This window comes from Desmodus rotundus, chromosome X, assembly GCF_022682495.2.
Source record: "Desmodus rotundus isolate HL8 chromosome X, HLdesRot8A.1, whole genome shotgun sequence".
Lineage (NCBI taxonomy): Eukaryota > Metazoa > Chordata > Mammalia > Chiroptera > Phyllostomidae > Desmodus > Desmodus rotundus.
In genome coordinates this window covers 100983900-101004215 of record NC_071400.1, presented here as the reverse complement: position 1 = coordinate 101004215, position 20316 = coordinate 100983900, and the positions used below count along the sequence as shown (strand labels likewise).

General features: G+C 56.1%; 1 protein-coding gene across 3 annotated transcripts; it reads left to right on the top strand.

Annotated features, from left to right (window-relative positions):
* The first annotated feature begins 1606 nt into the window (after nucleotides 1–1606).
* On the top strand, nucleotides 1607–20316 carry LOC112313318 (colony stimulating factor 2 receptor subunit alpha). 3 transcript variants are annotated; one of them, XM_045203320.3, is made up of 14 exons: nucleotides 1607–1698; nucleotides 1974–2061; nucleotides 2589–2786; nucleotides 7365–7512; nucleotides 7885–8027; nucleotides 8888–9011; nucleotides 11259–11388; nucleotides 11494–11666; nucleotides 14625–14758; nucleotides 15209–15238; nucleotides 15919–16054; nucleotides 17765–17861; nucleotides 18431–18488; nucleotides 19343–20316. In XM_045203320.3, the coding sequence occupies exons 4-14, from the start codon at nucleotides 7443–7445 to the stop codon at nucleotides 19436–19438; spliced, it is 1191 nt and encodes a 396-aa protein (XP_045059255.2). In that variant the 5' UTR covers nucleotides 1607–1698; nucleotides 1974–2061; nucleotides 2589–2786; nucleotides 7365–7442; the 3' UTR covers nucleotides 19439–20316. The 3 variants fall into 3 exon arrangements, with proteins under 3 accessions (XP_045059255.2, XP_045059253.2, XP_045059252.2); XM_045203318.3 differs by lacking the exons at nucleotides 1607–1698; nucleotides 1974–2061 and adding an exon at nucleotides 2118–2209; XM_045203317.2 differs by lacking the exons at nucleotides 1607–1698; nucleotides 1974–2061; nucleotides 2589–2786 and adding an exon at nucleotides 2800–2922.

Sequence of the window (20316 nt, the reverse complement as noted above, 5' to 3'; positions counted from 1 at the left end):
GGGGATGTGATGCTCCGCCAGAAAACTCTGCAGGAGTCGTGATGCCCGTGTGGCCAAATGGTCGGGGTGAAGCTGCCAACCACCAGCTGCCCGCAGCCACAGCCTTCTGCATAGTTTCCGTGGAGGAACGTTCAGGGTTAATATACAATCTGATGCAGATCCATCGCTCTGCTCACTCAGTCATTTTGAACGTGACGGCCACACAGGACACGTGCTCACTCAACGGTGTCCACCGCCCCCCACGGACTAGTACAGTGAAGTCGTCATTGTTCACACATGCGCCTTCCAGTCCTCTCTCCTTGGCTGCCGGGTTACAGGATGTCGTACAAACCATTCTCATTGTATTAACAATGGATGGACTTTTCCCCGCACAGACCTGGCACACGCACATGTAAGATATCTGTATTATCTACCTGTGCACTGGACGTGTGTCATCCAGGCCAGGCAAAGCAGCTGCCTTTGCACACAAACACACCTGTGTGTGTCTCTGACACAGGACCCGGCGTGATTCCCAAGGGACAGCGGGTCAGCGATGACGTTTCTCAGCTGGTCCGGAACTGGTTCTCTGATCAGGTTGGAAGACACTTGTGACTCTTTCCGGGAGTCACAGCACCACCGATAGTCCTCGGGGAGCTGTGAAGAGAGAGAGAGAGAGATGCCACATAGCACCCTCGAATACTTCCGATCTGATTGACAGAGAGCCCCGCCTCCAGGCCGCCTTCAGGCTTCCGCTGGGACCTGAGCTCTCCCCCGGGGTCTTCAGCCTGCTAGTCCCCCCTGGCAGGTTTTGGACTGGCCGGCCACCACAACCCTGTGACCAAGTCCTTAAAATGTCTTCGTCTCTCTGTCCTCACGCCTACATTCCATGGGCTCCGTGTCTCGGGAGGAGTCTGACAAATAGAGTTTGTACCAACACTGTGGGTCTAGACCTGGGCCGAGAGGGTGGGGTGGAGGAATCAGCAAGTAAGAGCTTTGGTAGGTAGTCTGTTTGCTTAGAATCCTGCATGAGATTTTCACAATCTCCATCATTGCCGTGATTATCAGCATCATCGCCACCATCATCATCACCAGATTGCGTCCCTCCCGCTACCCTCTTTGCTGGCTCCTCCTCCTCCACCTCAATACCCAGCCTTTGGTCATAATTCCGTCCTGGTCATTCTGCCTGCCCCTGACCACTCACAGCGGTCTGCCCCTGTCCGGCTGTCCTTCCGCTCCTCAGCGTTAAGAGACAGCTCATGTAAGGGGGCCTGCAGCAGCCACGCCAACGTGGCCATCAGGTGCGATGACGAGCCAGGCCAGAGCCGGCTCATCTCAACCCCCAGCCCCAGGCAGCGTGAGCTGTGGGCCCAGCCTGGGTGCGTACCTGCCCACTCACGACAAAGACGCTCATCCCAGCCTAGCGCCGCGCATGACCACCCGCTTCTCCTTTAACTCAGGAGGAAGTTACCACATCCTGTGTGGTAACATGCAGCTCTGAGCTTGTGTCCCCTCCTCCCGTGGGCCTGCTGCCCAGCCTTCTCCCAGTGTGAGCCGCCAACGTCCTTGCTACCCGCTCTGGTAGGTGCCCACACCTGGGGCGCTCGGGAAAGGTCTGATGAAGCGAATCACACAGAACTGGCCCAAGTCCCACAGTAAGCAGGCAGGCATGTGTTACCGAAGACAAGAAGACCCAGCGTGGTGTCCACTCTGAGCCCCCTCGTGAGTCTGTGGACTTCTTGGGAAGGTCCCTTGCTCTGTCGATGCTCCAAGGCCTTGATGGCGTGGGCCCCACTGAAAACAAGAGATGCACCACAGTGCCCCCTCGGAGCAGGGCTAGCCGGGGTGTTGCTCACTCATTGGCAGGCGACCTCCCCTCAGTTGTGCCTGAGAGGAGGCATCTCTTCTGTGACCGGGCAGCCCGACGAACACCTTCCATTCAGTCACCTCTCCTCTGTGCGGTCACGAGAGAGTTAACGTCCAGCTCCCTTTTGCAGGCAGCTCTGTGGTGCCCACAGCCACCCGCGTACGAAACAGAAATGAGGAAGAGCGGCGAGAAAAGGGGGAAGGTTATGGAATGAACACGTAAGAAACCCTTGAGTGTTGAGCTCGCACTTCCTGAGCGCAATCACTGTGTGTAACTTTCGGGCACTAACGAGATGCTCGGAGGTGGGCGCGTCGGCAGACCGAGCACATAGAATCAGGTGGGTGCGAGAGAGCCTGGCGTCGGAGGGTAAGCCTGTGCCACGCTCTGTGGGCGCCGAATATGTTGTCACCGCTGTATGTTTTTCTCCTTTCGTTGCTGCTGCTGGCAGGGTCATGCTCCCGGTCCGTGGGGAGGCCAGGGTGGGACACGGGGGGTGGCAGCATGAAGAGCACCCAGCTAAGAAGCACAGCCAGGCGGTGACTCTAATGCACGTGTGTTAAGGTGGCAGTTGGCCGCAGGAATTTGGCAGCACGCACCGGCAGCTTCCTGATTTCCCAGGGGAACCGGGCCTGTCCCCAGGTGCTTGGAAAAATCTGGAAGCAGCGGCAGGTGTGGCATGCTCGGGGCGAACAAGGGGTCTTCGCGTGTTGGGAGATGGTTTGCTGACAGTCGCTTTATCTCGAAGCTCCGGCCAGCAAGCTGAGCCGCCGGCCGGGCAGAGGTGGAGCTGTCGTGGGGGACCGTGGAGTTCCGTTCTGTGTGTGATTGGACGACACCATCCAGGCTGCGGGGAACTCGAAACCCAAGCTCATCCGAGCATCCTGCCAAGGGCAGCACTTGATTCTCCGGTCCGACTCAGGGCCACGGGACACTGCGTGCAGAGGTGAGGGTCAGAAGCCATTCCTCCCAGCTGTCATCGCTAGAAAGCTGAAATCTAGGTCAAGGAGAAGGGGAATGGCGCGGTGACGGCCGAAAGAACAGAAAGTGGGTGGGAAGTCCATGCCAAACACCCAGATATGGTATGAGTTTCCGTTCATCTGAAACGCCCGAGCATGCCGGCAGAAAGCCACGGGGACCCAAGGCAGGCGGTTGCCAGGGGCTGGGGGCAGGGGGACAGGGGTGACGGGTCTCATTGTGGGGGACAAAACAGCTGTGGAAGCAGAGAGAGGCGATGGTGGCCCCCTGCGTGGCACAGGAGTGTAGCCCGGGTTTTACAACAATCCCAGCCCCGTGACAAGAAATCAGTGAGACAGTCCCGAACTTCAGGTTTGGGGAATGATGTGGTGGGGATGGCAGGGTGTGCTTCGTAAAAGGGGCCCAAGGGACAGACAAGGGACAATGAGGCAGGTGCTCGGCGGGTGACCGCCCTGCTCCTTTTGGGCCGGGTCTGAATCCTCCTGCAGGGGAGGGTGGGCTACACTCTTTGCCCGACAGGCCTGTGTTGTAACTGCCCGTGTATTTAAAAGTGAAAGTGTTGGATAGGTTTCTCGGGAACATTTTTTCCCTTGAGGTTTTTCTTCTAAGTGAAGTTTGGAGAACTTCACAGGGTTTCCCAATCGTGGTAAAAGGGCGTTTGGCTTAGAAGAAGCGGATGGGGAACTGTACTTTCAGGGCTCGGATATGGATGTCACTTCTGTCCAGCGGCTACTTCCCTCCTGGAGGGACACCGCTTTCGGGGCTCAGAGCCGGCACCGCTTCCCTGCGGCGGGCACGCGGACACTGGGGTGACGGTGGCAGGCTCTGACAAGGAGAAATGACGTGAGAGACAGGGGCTACAGCCACGGAGGCCTGACACGTCCCAGCCTGTGTCCTCTCTCCTCCTGTCCCTGTCCTCACGGAGCACAGTGCAGCTGCGAGGGGCGGGGCATGGTGACGAGTGGCAGGTGTACAAATGTGGGCAGAAGCCAGGTGCTACTAGAGAGGGGGCCACCGTTGCTGTGGTCACTACACCCAGGAGGGGTCCTCCCCTGCAGCCCCGCCCCCTGGGCAGGGAGCCTGGGGTGGGTGGGCCTGCTTCCAGGTGGAGGAAGTGGGTGCTGCCCCAGCTCATCGCGTGGGGACTGGCCTGGGCCACTCAGAGGTGGTGTCCGGGGCTGCAATTTCCCCTTTGGCAGGAAGGAAGGCTCCCTGCGCAGGGCTCACGCAGGTTGGGAGGGATAGGTGGGAGGCTAGGCGGCGCCCCCCAGTGGTCACTGGCCCAAGTGCGCATACCTGACAAGCGGAGTGGGTGGGGCTGTCCACAGCGGGCCGCAGCCAGGAGTGGGGGGTCAAAGGCCAGAGCCAGCAAGGCCTCTAAGATCGCGATGAGCCAGCGGACGCTTCAGGAGATGTGGAAGGTGGAGGTGCAGGCGGGTCGGTGGGAGACAGTGGACATTTAAACGTTTAAACGAACGTGCGACGTTCAAGCTTTGTGTTGCCGGGGAGTCCCAGAGATGGCTCGGGGTGCGGGAGGACGGGTGGCCTGGGACTGGGGGATGGTGGCTGGGGTGGGACAGGGTCAGACCCCCGTGCTCCGTTGTCTGAGGTGATGGAGTTGGTCCATGGCACGGGGGAAGTCTCCCCGGGTGACAGAGACAAACGGTGGTCAGCTGGGGGTGGAATCCGGACAGAACAGGACTTACCCGTATGTGGAGAGGCCTTCAGCAGGGCGGCGGGTCTTACAGGTAGACAGGGGGCCTTGCGAGACACTGGGGGAACCCCAGGGTGCAGTTGCAGCTGAGCTCTGAACAGGGAGACAGAGCTGTGTCCTCAGCTGGGGCTTTGGCTGCACATGGGGCTGAGCAGAGAGAGAAGGAACAACTGTGGACATGGGAAGGAGTGACGAAGACCAGTGGGACCACGGGCCTCTGTGGTGGGTGTGGTGGCTGGGGCCCCGGAAGGAGACGCTGGACAGGACTGGACGGGAGGGAATTGATCAGGGAAGTGCCTGCAAGGGAGGGCAGATGGGGAGGGAGGAAGGGAAGAAGGAAGGCAGGAAGGCAAGCAGGAAGGAAAGAAGGAAGGAAGGAAGGAAATTCCTGGTTATTTCTTGCAGCAGTCCCCAGAAAGCTAACCTACCAGGAAAATCGGTCACCACATACACCGATAGAGTCCACGAACCAAAAGACACCCCAGAAAACACGGACCGTGGGCCCGAAAAGACAGAGACGACCCACACAGAAAAAAGCATGTCAGTACAGGGCTGATGTCATCGGGGCCACAGGGACAGGAGGGCTGAGCCCGGGGTCCCTGAGTGGGGGACAAGGAGGGAAATACCCAGGACAGACAAGCACAGTACACTTTGGAGCAGCTGCGAGCAAAGACCCCACCCACCCAAAACACCGTCGGGGCCACGAGCCGCAGCTAGACCCGCAGACGCCGGCCAAGCCCCGTGGACTAAGCAGAGCTCTTTGCTTTTCAAACTTAAGCTGTGAGATCATTTTCAACAGACTGGCGTTGGAAGCTGTTTTTCATTCATTTGTTTCCCAGTTGCGGTGTGTACACAGAACATTACCATAGCTGCAGACACACAGCATAGTGTTCTCACACATTTGTATAACGTACAAAGGGACCCCCCTGATATTCCCCTGCCCACCTGGCACGCTGCACAGTTATCACCACATTCCCGACTACGTCCCCTGTGCTGGAGCTGGCATCCCCATGATATTCCGTAACGACCATCCGTACATCTCAGTCCCTCCGGCCTTTTCACCCGGGCCCCCAGGCCCCTGCCCCGCAGCCTCCATCGTTGCCTTGGTTTCCTTGTTTAGACCCCTGATATCCGTGAGACCATGCAGCGTCTGAGTTATGTGTCCAATGTATTTCGTCGCAGAGAAGCAGGGAGAGAGGCACAGAGAGCCCCTGGGTGCCCTCGTCCCTTCCACCCCCTGAGATTTGTTAGTGTCTGGGACAACGGTGGCAACTCTGTCCTCATTCATGAGCCGCCAGGGACACCCAGGAGTCACGGAAGCCCACGGCGGACATCAGGGTGCACCCCCGCTGTTGGACTCTCTGGGCACGAACAAGTGAGGGAGGCGTGTGTGCGCCATGGGAGGGTCACCCAGAGTAGATTCACCGCCTGACAGTCGTGTGTGCTCCCCGATGCATTCTGTCCCAAATCCTGTGACTACCCATCTGTCACTGTCTCCATACACTCTCCTTTGCAGAGTGTCCCACGGTGAGGACACCACCGTCTGTAGACTGTTCAGATGGGCTCTTCACAGACAGATGGGCATTCAAGTTTCCTCCCTGGCTTTCCATGAAGTCACCAGCTTCCTTCTCTCTCTCTCTCTCTCTCTCTTTCTCTGTTTTCCCCCTTCCTCTGTCTCTGAAATCAATAAGCATATCTTCAGATGAGGATTAAAAAAGACAGGGAGGAAAAGTAATCAAAGTGCAGAGATGTCTCCCAAAAGCACGTTAAGTCGATGGTGCCTGGGAACCTGGCCTCCCAGCCCACCTGCAGCTCCAGCCAGCGAGGTGCATCCGAGGTGGGCGTGAGGATGCCCCGGGCCACGTAGGCCCCGCCCTCGCTGTGTCTGCCAGGGCTCTGAGTCAGGAACTCGAAAGCAGAAGAAGCCTGTGGGTAGGGACGTGGGTGGGCCAGCTCCAGAGTAGGAGGTGAATTGAGAGAAATGAAACCTTAGCGTGGAGAATAAGGGGGTAAATCGGCCCCACCGCTGAACTCGGGCACAGAGAGAAAGGCGTGTCCTGGTGCCAGGTATGGGAGCCGCCTGGCCACACCTGGACAGTCCATCTTCTCTGTGCTCAGCTGCAGTGCATGGGTGTATGTGGACGTGTGTCCAAGGGACTTGGTCTGGCCGCTGTGAGGGGCTAGATGGCATCTCCCCCTGCATGTCCTCGTCCTAACTGCGGCACCTGTGGCTACCTGGCCTTCCAGGGGATGTGAACAGGCACAGCCAGAGAGAAGCTAGGAACAAAATACCTACACCTGAAACCCAACACCAGGCCGGACACGAAGGGAGAGGCTGGTAATTACTCAAGTTTATTAAAGGAAACTTGGAAAGCAGAGGCCTCTTGCGTTGCTGCAAAATGAGGTGCACCCCTGTGAGGGTTAGGGGGCACCCCAGAATTACAGAGGGTGAAAGGGGAGTGGTCGCAGGTGGAATGGGGGCTCCCAGGGACGGAAATAAACTCCCAGGCCTGATTCGGTCGGGACAATAGGCTGTTTCGGGAACCAGCAGGACGCAAGGCAGGATGTGATTTCCGTCAGGACGAACCTCAATCACGACCAGACACACGGTCCCTCAGGGGTGGCGGCAGAAAGCAACCTGCACTCTGGCCCGTGCAGCCCGGGGCCCAGACGGCCCCCGAGTCACAGGACACTCTGTCCCTCACGCGGGGTGAAGGTGCTTTGCAGGGCGTGGGGTGGGGAGGAAGTTCGGGATGGCGACCTGTGGGGATGGTCCCCGGTGATCAGGTTGAGGTGAGCATGCTAACGCCACGGAGTCCGTCTGTCTGCCAGGAACCCCCGGGGCGGCGCGCCTGCTGCAAGTGTGCCTCTCTGTCTGTGTCCAGCGTTGCCGTGCCATCGGGCGGCCCCATGGGTCCACTGGCCAGGGCCGTCCTGGTCGCGGTCCTGCTCGACCCGGCGTTCCTCCTCACCCAGCACGGTAAGTGTGCGAACGTGCTTGACCACCTTCTGCCCCTGTCACGCCGGTGCCTGGGGCCTGGGGACGTGTCCCAACACCTGGGCCCGATTTCATTTTCTCTCTGACGTTGTCTCATGGACCTTATATGGGGCTGCCACCCACCACGGCGCTCGGCCGACGAGGACAGGGAGGCTCAGGCAGCACCACGGTCTGACCCAAAATCCATGAGCTCACGGTGAGACCAGGCTGCAGACCTGGGTCGATCTGACCATAGGAGAACGGGGTCGGCGCGCCCCGACCTTGGCCTCTGCTCACGAGATGTGGGATGGGTCGGTCGTGGGGTGTAGACACCAGGAAAAAGTGATTTCGGAATCTGACGGCCGCGTCTTGCAGATCGTCCCACCGTGGAAACCACCCCCAGTATAAACTTGCAGTTCGACCCGAGGAGAATGACCTTAACGTGGGACTGTATGGAGAACATCACAGCCATCACGTGTCGTATGATGAGCAAGGAAGTAGGAACGCTAAAAGTGCAGGTAAGAGGGCTTGGGCACACCACACCAGCGCCCTACACAGAAATCACGCCAGGTCAACCGCGGGTGGGAACGCCAGGTGCAGGCACTAGGGCCTCAGTGGGCAGCCGCCCCAAAGGAGTGCTGGCCCAAGTCTCAGAGGTGTCCAGGGCTGGCACCTCCTATGAGACAGAGGAACTCCCCAAACAGGTCTGATGCTAGGAGCCCAGCAACAGCAGCTGCTCTGCTTGAAGCGAATGAGCTGCGGCTGTGAGAGGTGGCACCCTGGGGACCCTTAGCCACCCAAGGATGGGGAGATGGGGTTGGCTGGCAAGACAGGGGACCCGGAGCAGCATCAGTACATGCCAGATGGGCCCTCGAATGCTCCTGGAATTTCCAGGGGTGAGTTTCAGGGGGCAGACATCTCCAGCTGCAGTCATAGGGGGAGACACATGGTTTATTCAGCGACTTGCAGCTCTTTAGAGAAACAGGCCACCCCCCGCCTCATTAAACACCAGCCTTTTGTTGGGTGGATCCATCGAAGATCACCCAGAGTTAACCCTGAGAAACAAACAGCATTAACCCTGAGTGCCGAATGGAAACAATGTAGCAGTCTGACTTGGATACAGTGTAGACAGGAAGCCGGAGCAAAGCTGTGGGCCATGGGATAGGACAAGAAAATGCAAACACATCGAAGAGGGCGCGTGGAGCTCTGTGGCGTTTAAGGCGATGCGGGACGTCCCTATTCACATTGGGCACCATCACATCGGGCATTTCACGCAGGCAGAGAGACAGCGTGATGGAGGTGAGACAGGAGCAAGCAGGATGGTGAGGAGAGACGATGAGCCTGCTTCCTAACTCACTGGCCAGTTGCACCTTTTCAGCTGCGGGAGAAAATGTGCCATTGCTCTTTCCGAGACAGCGTTCTCCACGGGGGAGCCACACTGACGGTGACGGTGAACATCAGCCAAAGGCAGATTACCGAAAAACTGCTCTACGTGAACCCAGGTGGGGACGATGTCACCGAGACCCTGGCCCACCCCACTAGCCCCAAACGGGACGCCCCTGGTTTGAGCTTTCTTGAGATCGGAGTAGAGCATAAGGATTGAGTATGTGTGCGGGGTTCCAGCGTGCTGCGTTGGTGGCCGTGTGCCTTGTGACACGATTTCCACGATCACACGGCTAACACAGCAGCATCTGCCCAGGTCGTCCTTTCTTTCTTTCTTTGATTGATTTTTTGTGTGTGTGGGGAGGACGCCGGGGATCTGCTCTCCGAGCGGGTTTCACGCGAACGACACATCGGTGTCGTTAACGAGACGGTCCCATCAGGCATCGAGAATGTATTCATTCTTACAACACTGAACGGTTGTTCTTTTTGACCGACATCTTCCCATCCTCCTGCCCGTCCCCCGCTCTCCCAGCTTCCCCGTTGTGGGAGTTTGACTCTTTGACGTTTTACATCTGTGAGACGAAACACTGTTTGTCTTTCTGAGTCCAACGTACTTCACTGAGCATAGTGCTTTCCAAGTCCATCCATGGCATCACAAATAGCTTCACGTCCTTTGTCCTGGCTGGCTCATATTCCATTAGAGAGATCTCCCGCATTTTTAAATTCTCACTCAAGCGCATGTTCATTGATTTTACACAGAGAGAAGGGGGTGAGAGAGAGAAAGAGAGAGCTCGCTGTTTGAGAGAAACATCCCTTGGTTGCCTGCGTTATGCACCCCGACTCGGGGGTCAAACCAGCAACCTAGGTGTGCATCCTGCCCAGGAATCAAACCCACAACCTTTTGGTGAGCGGGACAATGCCCAACCAACGGAGCCACCCGGCCAGGCATCTACCACATTTGCTTTACCCATTTATCCATCCATGGAGCATGAGATGCCTTCCATTTCTCAACTGCTGTGAAGAACCCTGCAATAAACATTTCTTCAAGGGCTGGATTCCGTTTTCCGTAACTAAATACCCAGAACCGAGATTGCTGAATCATAGGGGAGTTCTATTTTTAATATTTTGAGGAACTGCTTTGTTGCCCAGAGAGGCTACATCAAATCGTACTTCCACCCACACAGCATGAGGGTCCCCGTCCCTCCACGTCCTCACCAGCAGTCATGACCCCTGGCCTTAGGACGAGGTCCTTCCAACAGGTGTGAGGTGAAACGTCTCACCTGTGGTTTTGATTTTCATTTCCCTGATGGTGAGTGATGCTGAGCACCTTCTTCGTGTGTTGGGTTGGCCAAAAAGGAACTTTAATTTTTTTCCGTAGAATCAAAGACGCGCTTTTCATTTTCACCGATCACTTTATTCATTTGGATATTTTGAGTATGTCGGCTGTCTCCCGCTATTGGCTTCTAGGGGAGAGAGGCCAGGGGTGCTGCTAAACATCTTCCCATGCATGAGAGAGCCCCAAGCACAGAATTATTTGACAAAAATGTCAACAGTACCAAGAAACTTTGCCAACCACTTCTGACACGTTCGATCAGTCACAGCACCTTCTCCACATATGACACGGCAAAAGCATTGTGTATCTTCCATTTTCAATGTTGAAATGGCTGCACAAAAATTCAATTTGGATTTTTTTTTTTAAATGCACGCTGAAATGACAGCTGTCACAGTACATTCTAACAAAATTCCTTGGAATGAAGTTACAGACAACTTAGAGCTGTCATATGGAAAAAACCCACACGGGCTTTTTGGCCAGCCCTTCCTGTTGCCCATCCGTAGGTCTTCTTTGGAAAAATGTCTAGCCAGGTCCTCTGCCCATTTCGCCATCCAGTTGTTCGGGTGTTTTACTGATTGTTTCCTCTTGCTGAGTCGGTTAAGTTCCGTAGGCACCCTGGGTACTAGCCCCTGATTGGACACACAGCATGTGCAAACATTTCCTCCCATTCCGGAGGTTGCCTTGGGTGTTCCCTGCGTGCCAGGAGTCACGCTCTCTTACCCAATTTGAGGGGTGTAGCAAAATGCCTCTCTGAACTAGGGAGCAACTGGCAGGCTGTTATTTTCCTGAGCATCTCTACGTCAGGGTCTAGCCGGCATATTTCTTGTCTTGCGTCTCCGTTTGACTTTAATATGAGGCTGATGCTGTGCTTATGAAGGGGGTAGGGCTCCCTCTTCGATGTTTCGGAAGAGTTTAAGGAGGATTGGAATTACTGCATCTTTGGTGGCTGGCTGGGCAGGCCAACCCTGGAGCCATCTGGTCGACCCCTTTTTCCCCTTCAGGCGCAAATTCCTTTGCTTCTGTGTCTCCACAGGCGGGAACAACACGGCCGCACAAAACTTCTCCTGCTTCATCTACAACGCGGATTTCATGAACTGCACGTGGGCAAAGGGACGAGAAGCCCCCGATGATGTCCAGTATTTTCTGTATATCCGAGACTCAAAGTAAGCGTTCCCTTTGCAGACACACCCCCGTGAGAAACTCGGCAAAGAAAGAAAAACAAAACAAAAGAAAGAAAAAACAACGATGTCCTGATTGCTGTCTCACAGGAAAAAACCCGAGAGACAATGTCGTCACTATGTGACAGAGGCAGGGACCCACGTCGGGTGCCACCTGGACTTCGTCTCCGAGTTGCGTCACCAAATTTACATCCTGGTTAACGGCTCCAGTGAGACCGCGGGGATCCAGTTCTTCGACGACATTTTGCTGCTAAAGAAAATAGGTAAGAAGCAGCGCCCGTGATTAGACCCATGCCTGCATGCCAAATGTAGCTGGCCTTGAAATCTGCCTCTCTTTCCCACGGCTGATGTGGGCAAAAACTGGCCACAGGCTGGAGGCTCAAAACATTCACAATTGTTCTCGTCCCACCCTGGAGCCCAGACGTCTGAGGCCCAGGTGTAGCAAGGTTGTGCTCCCTCCACAGGCTCCAGGGAGGGGCCTTCCCGCCTCTTCCAGCTCCGGGGGCCTCAGGCGTCCCTGGGCTGGTGGCTGCATCCCTCCCGTCTCAGCCTCCGTCTCCACGTGGCTGCTCCTCTGGGTCTGAGTCTCCTCTTCTGTCTCTTCTCAGGACACTGTCATTGGACGCAGGGCCCCCCTGACCCAGGTCCACCTCATATCACATCTTGTGTTCAGTCTCATCTAGAAAGATGCTGTTTCCAAATAGGTTTACGTATAATAATAGAACTTGCTTCTTTTAGGGCTTGGCCAGGTTAGGCTTCCTCTTGGTTTGTTCCCTTGGACAGCAAGGGACAACGGGGCCACAGAGTCGAGACACATTGCAAACACACGGTGTCCCCTGTGCTTTTACTCTGAAGTGAACACACAGACATATGCTGGTGCTGGTGGCCCAGGGAGGAAGCGAAGGCCCTTCTACGGCCCCTGTGCCCCTAGGCACGCCTTGGACACTCAGGGGTTATGCCTGCTGTCCACAGCAAAGCTCCCCACCACCCCCCAGGACAAAAGGGTGCAGAGCAGGTGGGGTATGCAGGCCCCTACATGCCAGGAGTCACATTCTCTCTTACCTCATTTGAGGGGTGCAGTGACATGTCTCCCCGAACTAGAAAGCCAGCCTCCCGGGAAAAGCAGGCAGATTCTACACTAGACCCTGCATATAGTTCCCGGGTGGCTTCCTGTCTCCCCTCTAGACGCCCCTTCAGAATTCTCCAGTCCCTGGTCCTTGTCACTCACTGCCGGAGTGACAGTTGTATTAGAACTTCACAGGGAAGGTTGGGTGGCAGGTTTAACAGGGGGAAATCCGCTCGATGCCACTTCTCCTGTTCACGCCCTTGGGTTTGCCACCTGCAGGCTCACCTGTGTTGGAGCCGCCTACCGTACACACCTGGCCAAGTCTGCCCCTCCCTATGTGCATTCCGGGCAGGGCCAGCAGAAGGGGGCTTCTCGCTGCGGAGAAATGTCTCCCTGGACCCTAATTTGGTGGCCAAAAATCCTCGTCCTCTTTTCCACTGTTTCCGACATTTTTATCCAAGCCAAGACGTCCAAACACTAATTGGAAATCTAATTGTGCGATCTAGAATAAGAAATAGATACTTGTCCTGGAGTTCCTGAAACTCTTGGAATTGCCGGTTGTGAGAGGGATAGCGGAGTCTTTAGTCGGGTTGATGGGGTGAGTTTTGCCACGGCCCTAAGGGCTGGGGCAGGTCAACCGGGGGCAAAATCATGTGACTAGAGAGCTGGAACTTTCCGCCTTCACCTCAAGGGGGGCAGGAGGGGCTGCAGACAGAGTTCAGCCACCTATTTCGTCAGAGTTGCTGATGCCACGGAGCCTTCGTGAGAACCCAGCAGGATGGGGCTCGGGGATGGTCCGGGTTGGTGAGCCCGTGGAGATTTGGGGAGAGGGGTGCATTGTATGTTCTGAGCTTAGAAATCCAGGATTTGAGGGACAGCGTCTGTCAACTTACGTGTGATCAGATCTCCCCAAGGCCAACATGCATCCCATGGGGTTTGCAGCCCTAAGAGGGGCTACACTTGGCCATGCTGTCCAAAGACAACCTTGAACGGTTCCAGCGGCCAACCAGGGCGCTGCGTGGGGAGCTGACCGATCGCCGGTTAAAATGGACTCCAGATAACTAGCGATAGGTACTTCTTAACCCGTTCCTCTCGTGCACCCAGCCCCCGCACCCCCGTCCCCGCCCCACTGGGCCACCCGTGGTCCGCTCTCTGTGTCTGCGAGGCTTTCTGTTGTTCTGCTACATTTATCGAGAACACCACCATGTAAGCTATATAAACATCGGACTGTGGCCGCGTGGCGCAGTGGGTAGGAGCGTCATCCCAGGCAGCGAAAGGTTGCAGGTTCGATTCCCAGTCACGGTGCATGCCTAGATTTCGGGTTCAATCCCTGGTTGGGGTGAACATGGGAAGCAACAGATGGATGTTTCTCTCTGAGGTCGATGTTTCTCTCTCTCTCTCTTCCCCTTCCTCTGTCTCGAAAATCAAAAGTGAATACGTAAAATGAAAGCATAAAAACTATTTGTTAAGAAGGACTCAGAAGCAGGGCTGCCGTGCCTTTTGCTGCCAGAGATGCTGAAACGGCTCCTCAGGCACTGAATGGGCATTTACCACTCATGTACGCCACAGGGTCTGCTCACATGGGTGTGTGTGGCCCCCATTGCAGCCCGCACCCCCCTGTGGACCCTGGGTCTCCGCCGCCCCTCACTTTGGGTCACCCCACACCAGCCGATGGGCACGTGAACCTACAGAGGAGCCGCCTCCCTCTCCTTCCAACCCAGAGCCCTGCAGCAGGGTCCTGACGCCCCCATCCCGCGCCCCGGGGAATGGGGTGTTTTCGCTCTCTTTGTCTATTTTTCCAGCTCCTTCTTTTCCCAGCACCCCGTCCCAGGAGGGCCTCGCGGGGACCCTCCCACAGGCCTGACACGGTCTTTTCTTGCAAAGCGCCCCTTGTCTTTGCCCGCAGGCTCCCTGACCCCATACTTTGCCTCACGCCTCTGAAGCTTGTAGACGCCCCGTGAGCCTCTGGCCTGAGCACCCCATGCACCGCTGGGTAACCCCCAAACCCAACTTCCTGTCCTCAGCTATAGAAGGTGACCCTCCAAGAGAGGCCAGCAGGAAGGGTCTCACGTCCACAGTCTCCACTCTGGGGTGTCACCTCCGCGGCCTGGAGGACGCCTCTGGCTCAGCGGCGCCCCCTGGGTTCTCCCGACAGAAATGCACAGCCCACCCAGCAACATCAGCGTGGGCTGCAACGCGTCCCAGTGCCTCATCCGCTGGGAGAGGCCGAGGAGCCACCTGAGCACGTCCGACAGGGACTTCCAGTACCAGCTGGACATCCAGAGGCAGGTGAGCGCCCGCGGTGCCGCGCACACAGCTGCACGGTGCGCCCAGGACCCCGTGGGAGGTCTGGGGCGGGCGACACATCGGTGATGCGCAGCGCATGCGAATGGAGCGCATGCATGCAAGTGGATGCGGAGGCGGACGCAGAGACGGGGGCACCAGTGGATGCGTGCCCCACCTGCGCGCAGGTAGACCAGGAGGGACCCCCTGCTCCCTGTCCCCCTGGATTTTAACGAGGCTCCGTCACCCACTCGGGTCTACAGCAAGGCCCGCACCCGTCCTGCGGACTACCCGCGGGCGTCTGCCTGCGCTCCCTTCGCGGGCAGCCGGGGGCCACCCTGCCGCCCTGCCCTTGGCCTTGACCTTGGCCACGCCCCCCAACGCCAGACAGCACAAAACGTCAGAGATGCCTTTGCTATAGGGGGAAGGAAACGCTGTCTTTTTTTGTTTTTCCAGAACAAGGAGCAGCAAGGTGACAAGCAACTGGTGAGTTAACGCGGTGTGACGGAAACCCTCCGCCCTCTGCAGCTCCATCGGACACTTGGTCAGAGGAACAGAGAATAGAGGCACACCTGGCCCGGGCGTGGCCAGCGTGGGGCGGGGCTGTCCATCCGGGAAACGGAGGTTCCTAGGGGTGCCACTGAGTCACGGGACAGAGGGGCCCTTGTGGGAATCCCCTTTGTTGGGTCCGCACCTTCGTGCATGCATCACGTCCCAGTTCTTGCGATGGCTTGTTCCTATCGTGTTTGCTGCGGAAACCTGTCCGCATCCGTACAAGCAATTCCGCAAGCCCCACGGTGGTTATTCGGTGAACGATGAATCCCTCCTGGTAGTGACTGGGCTGAGCACTGCCCCCCCAAGTCTGCAGCAGGTGACGCCCTGCCAGAACTTCGTAAAGCACGTGGTTTTACTCAGTGCCCCTGTCCCATAGGGTGATGCAACAGTTTCGCTTTGCTGGCAACATTGTACGTTGATTGTAAGAGTTTCAGGCAAAAAACGAGTGTGTCTTTTACTTTATTGTCCATTCCGTGTTTGCCGTTTAGAAAACATCTCCACACTCTACCTTTCCTGTTCCTCCTCTAACTTTCTCTTCTCTAACTTTTCTGTTCTGTTTCTCTCACTCTGTGTTCTCTGTAACTCTTTCTCACTCTGTCGTCTCCCCAAAGGTGGAGCTCTCTGGCGATTCGGGGAACAAATACAACTTCCACAGCCCGCAGCCGAGAGCCAGACACACGGTCCGGATGAGAGCCGCAGACAGCAGGTGGCATCAGTGGGGCGCCTGGAGCCCGCCTGCGGAGTTCGGTAGGTACCCACCACGGCGGCCTGGCGGGGGACCGTCACGCCCTCACTTGACCTCAGAGCCAACCCAGGCGCCTGAGGAATTGGTGTGTGGCGAGGACTTGTGTACTTTGCCCTCCCGACCCTTAATGAAGGATCGTGCACCAACGCTGTTCCATCCCCACAGGAAGGGGCGAACACACGGCCTCCCTCCAGTCCCCACCCCACCAGGAAGTACTGCGTCCTGGCCACATCTAACTGGCCCCAGCTCGGTCTCCGGTCTGGATACAGGGCACATCAAAAGGGGGCCTGTTTCCTCCGACAGAGACATCCTTGGAACTGGGAACCACCCAGGCCCCTGGCTTCCTGCCGCCAACTTTTATAACTTGGCAAGCATTTAGGGATTTCGCCCTAACGCCAATCTGGTCCTTCAGAAGTTTGCAGTCTCGTAGTCCCTGGAAATTCTGACACATTTTAGTGTGCAGCAGGCGTTGTTACACAGAGAGGTTTTTTTTTTTTCTTTTCCTGACCCAACGGCCATGACTCTTACAACCCCCAGGGTAGAATTTGTATGACATAGGTGGTCAGCAACATTTCATCATCTGGAAGGGACGGCTTAGGGCAGTGTGGAATCAATTTGTGGTCTTGGATTTAACAATGGATTTTGGGGTGTGACTCCAAAAGCAAGAGCAACCAAGAAAAAAGTAGGTCAACTGGAGTTTATAAAAACTAAAAGCTGTTTTTTCAAGGATACTCTCAAAGCAGTGGAAAGATAACCCACAAAACAGGAGAAAATATTTGCAAGTCATGTATCCCTTAGGGAGTAAGCCCCCAAAACGCAGAAAGTAATCTAAGATGTTGTCAACAACCCAATATAAAAATGGGTTAAAAATGGGCCAAAAAAAAAAAAAGAATAGACATTTCTAAGCATGCAGCTGGAAACTGATTCACCTGTATTCAGCTAATCATCTCAAGTAGGCCTTTTTTACAAATAATATGTACTTTTTGTAATAAGGGGCATCATATGTTCATATTTGAATATCGCCAAACACTCCATTTGGTTTTGACAATTCTCATCGAGTCGACTGCTTTTATTGGATTTTGAAATGTGGACAGATAAGCTCTGGCCAGGGTGACTCAGGGGGTGGGAGCATCGTCCGGTGCACCAGAAGGTTGTGGGTTCGATTCTCAGTCAGGGCCCATATAGGAAGCAAGTGATTGATGTTTCTCTCTCTCTTTCTGTCTCCCTCTCTCTCTCTCCCTTTCTCCTCAATAAACATATTGATAGGTGAGGATTACAATAAAGATAATAAACACACAACTATAAGCCGATAAGAGGGGCTTCGTGATAACAAGCACACATCCGACGTAGAAAGTGCCGATTCTGGATGAGAATCGAAACTTACAGCCTCGTGATGCAGGAGAGCGAGCTTCGTCTCAGCTCTACGTCTGGAAATCCCTATTTGTATTTTCACGTCCGTTTTTAAGTCGCTTTCTCGGTGTTTGGCAGGCAGGCTTCTCGGCAGAATTTTATGTCTTGGGCCCTCACTCTCACGGGCTCACTCTGTCTCTCGAGCAAATCCTTGCAATGGTGTTGGAACTGGGTGCGTTTTTGTAGGTGACTGTCCCCTCTGCGCACACCTGCTTCTTCAACGTGAGTGTGCCAGGGAAGGAGGTGGCCAAGCGTGGATGAGTCACCCCAATCCGTCCCTGTGTGTCCTTCTCTGCCCTCAGGCTCCGGAGAGCGGGCACCCAGCCTGGTGCACGTATACCTCCTGGTCATCCTGGGGACCGTCATCGGCGTCCTCATGCTTGGCTACCTCTTTAAAAGGTAACCCCGGTGCCAGGTGGCTGCCACCCTCGCCAACGGGCACAATCGGGATGCTTGTTCCAAAATCGTCCCGTTTGTGTCGTGAAGAGAAAGGCCCCATGTAGACAGTGCAGGCTGTCCTGGGTCTGCGGGTCAGCGGCCACGTCACCAGGGGTGGCCTGAGAGAAATAGCCTTGCAGGGGGCCTGGGTGGAGCTCAGCAAGCCCCCTTGCACCCTACTGATCTGATGGGGTCAACACAAGCCAGCTGACCAAAGGGGGTCACATTCTGGTCCCTGATGGACACCCCAGATGCACATCCCAGGCGCCAGTCACTCTCTGGGCCCCACACCTGTGTTCACGTCCCCCCATAACTCCTACTGAGCTCTCGGGGTCCAGCAGAGCCAACCCCCTTGCCAGGAGCTCTCCAGGGACCCCAGCCTCTGACCCAGCGCCCACCAGCTCCCCGACTCACACCCCCCGCCAGCATCTGAGGGGAACGCTCTGTGGGAGGTCACAGAGTTCTGCCCTGGGCTCCGGAGGGATGGTGTCATCGCTGTTCACTCGTCACACTCTTTCTTGTCACGGCAGGTTTGTTGGGACGCCAGTGCCGCAGATCAAGGACAAACTGAACAAGGAAGATGACGAGGTTCGTACGGGGAGGGGGGCAGAGCGGTGGGCCAGCATGCAGGGGGCCCAGTGAGCCTAGAAATGTCACATCGCCTCCCTCTGCTGTGTGCCCTGAACGGGGCCTGCACGATGTGGCTGGAACCCTGGTCTGGGGCTCAGGGGTTAAATCTTCTCTGTGAGCTACTGTATTTCGCTGTGCAGAAGGCACACTTTTGTGCCCAAATGTTTGAGGGAAAAATAACAGTGCACATTATACACGGGTATAATGATTGGTTACCATGGGTATAATAATCCTGTGTATAAGCACACAGAAATGTGAGCAAGCTTTATACATGCCAAAATCCGGTAAGTCTGGGGAAATGGACATACAGACAGACAGACAGATGGGCGTCTGCCCTGGTCTCCTGAAGGATGTGCCCAGGGGAGTGAAGCATGACAGACAGCCGTCCCTCCCGACACCTCGTGCACCCCTGCCCCTGGGGCGGGGGCCTCGTCTTGCTCCTGCTAGGGACTCAATTGTTTCCTGTGGCCGCCCCCCAGTAGACTTCCCACCGTGGTCGCAGCCACCTCCTCACGGCCCCTCGCCCCACCCTGGAGCTGGATGTGGCTCACTTCACCATCACGACCCCACGCCCTGGCCCCCCGGCTCGCCGGGACCCCCATGGTCCTGCTCCCCTCGTGTCTGCAGGCTGAGCCACCTCCCCTGTGCTCCTGCCCGAGCTCCATCCTGCCCCAGGACCTTTGCACGTGTCATAGGCGACCTTGCGTCTGCCATGCACCAGCCCTCCGCGCAGGCATCCTAGTCACGCAGCACCACCGCTGCTGGCCAGGCCCGGGAACACCTGACACCCTCCTTGTCTCCCCCCTGCACAGATCATATGGGAGAAAATCCCTGCGGCCGCGGGGAAAGGCGACAGCGATGACGTCCTAACCGTGCAAGAGGTCAAAGAGTCCACAGTCAGCGTGTGAGCTTTATACGCCGCCAGCCGCGAGTCGTTCTGACACGTGTCTGTGTGTTCCGTGGAGCATGAGTGGAGCTTTGTGTGTTTTTTTCACTTGTAAACCTTGAGAAAAAGGGAAGAAAATACGAACACAGAAGGAAGGTAGTTGGGTAGCTCACTGAGCTGCCCGCCCGCCCTGGGTCCGGCCCACTGAGCATCCCTAATACAGCAGTGCCTGGGATCCTGTTTCAACCAATAGGACTGAGAGGTTCCCCATCCAATCAGAGCTGCACAGCCATAGCCCCATCATCATCTTCACTGACCAACCGGAGCGGCTCATTTATGATCAATCAGGACAGGGCCTTTTGGACCAATCACACTGCGAGGACTCGGAGCCCTCATTTGCATGAGAACGGACCAATCAGGGACCAGGGGTGGGGACTTGTGTCTATAAATGTGAGCTCCGCGGAGTCTCGTGAGCAGGTTTCTCCAGGACCTTCTGGGTCTCTGGCTTGTGATGCAGCTGCGTTAGGTCACCTGGGTCACCTGTCAGCTGTGCTTCTCTTTCGCCCTTCCCCAAACTGGTGCTTCCTGTGACCCTTGAGTGCATGCAAAATACCGTATCCTCGCACTTCCAACTGGACACGATTGTGCTAAGTGGAAGAAGCCAGATGGCGAAAGACAAATACCATATGGTGTCACTTATAAGTCGAACCTAAGGAACAGAACAAAAGTAATGAATGAAACCACCAGAGATGCGGGAAGAAGGAGCAGACAGTGATGGGGGAAGGGGAAAATCAAGGAGCATGCATGAAGGACCCCCGGACTTGGAAGAATGGGGGCTGGAGAGAGCCATCAGGAAAAATGGGGACAACTGTAATGGAAAAACAATAAAATTTTTTTTGA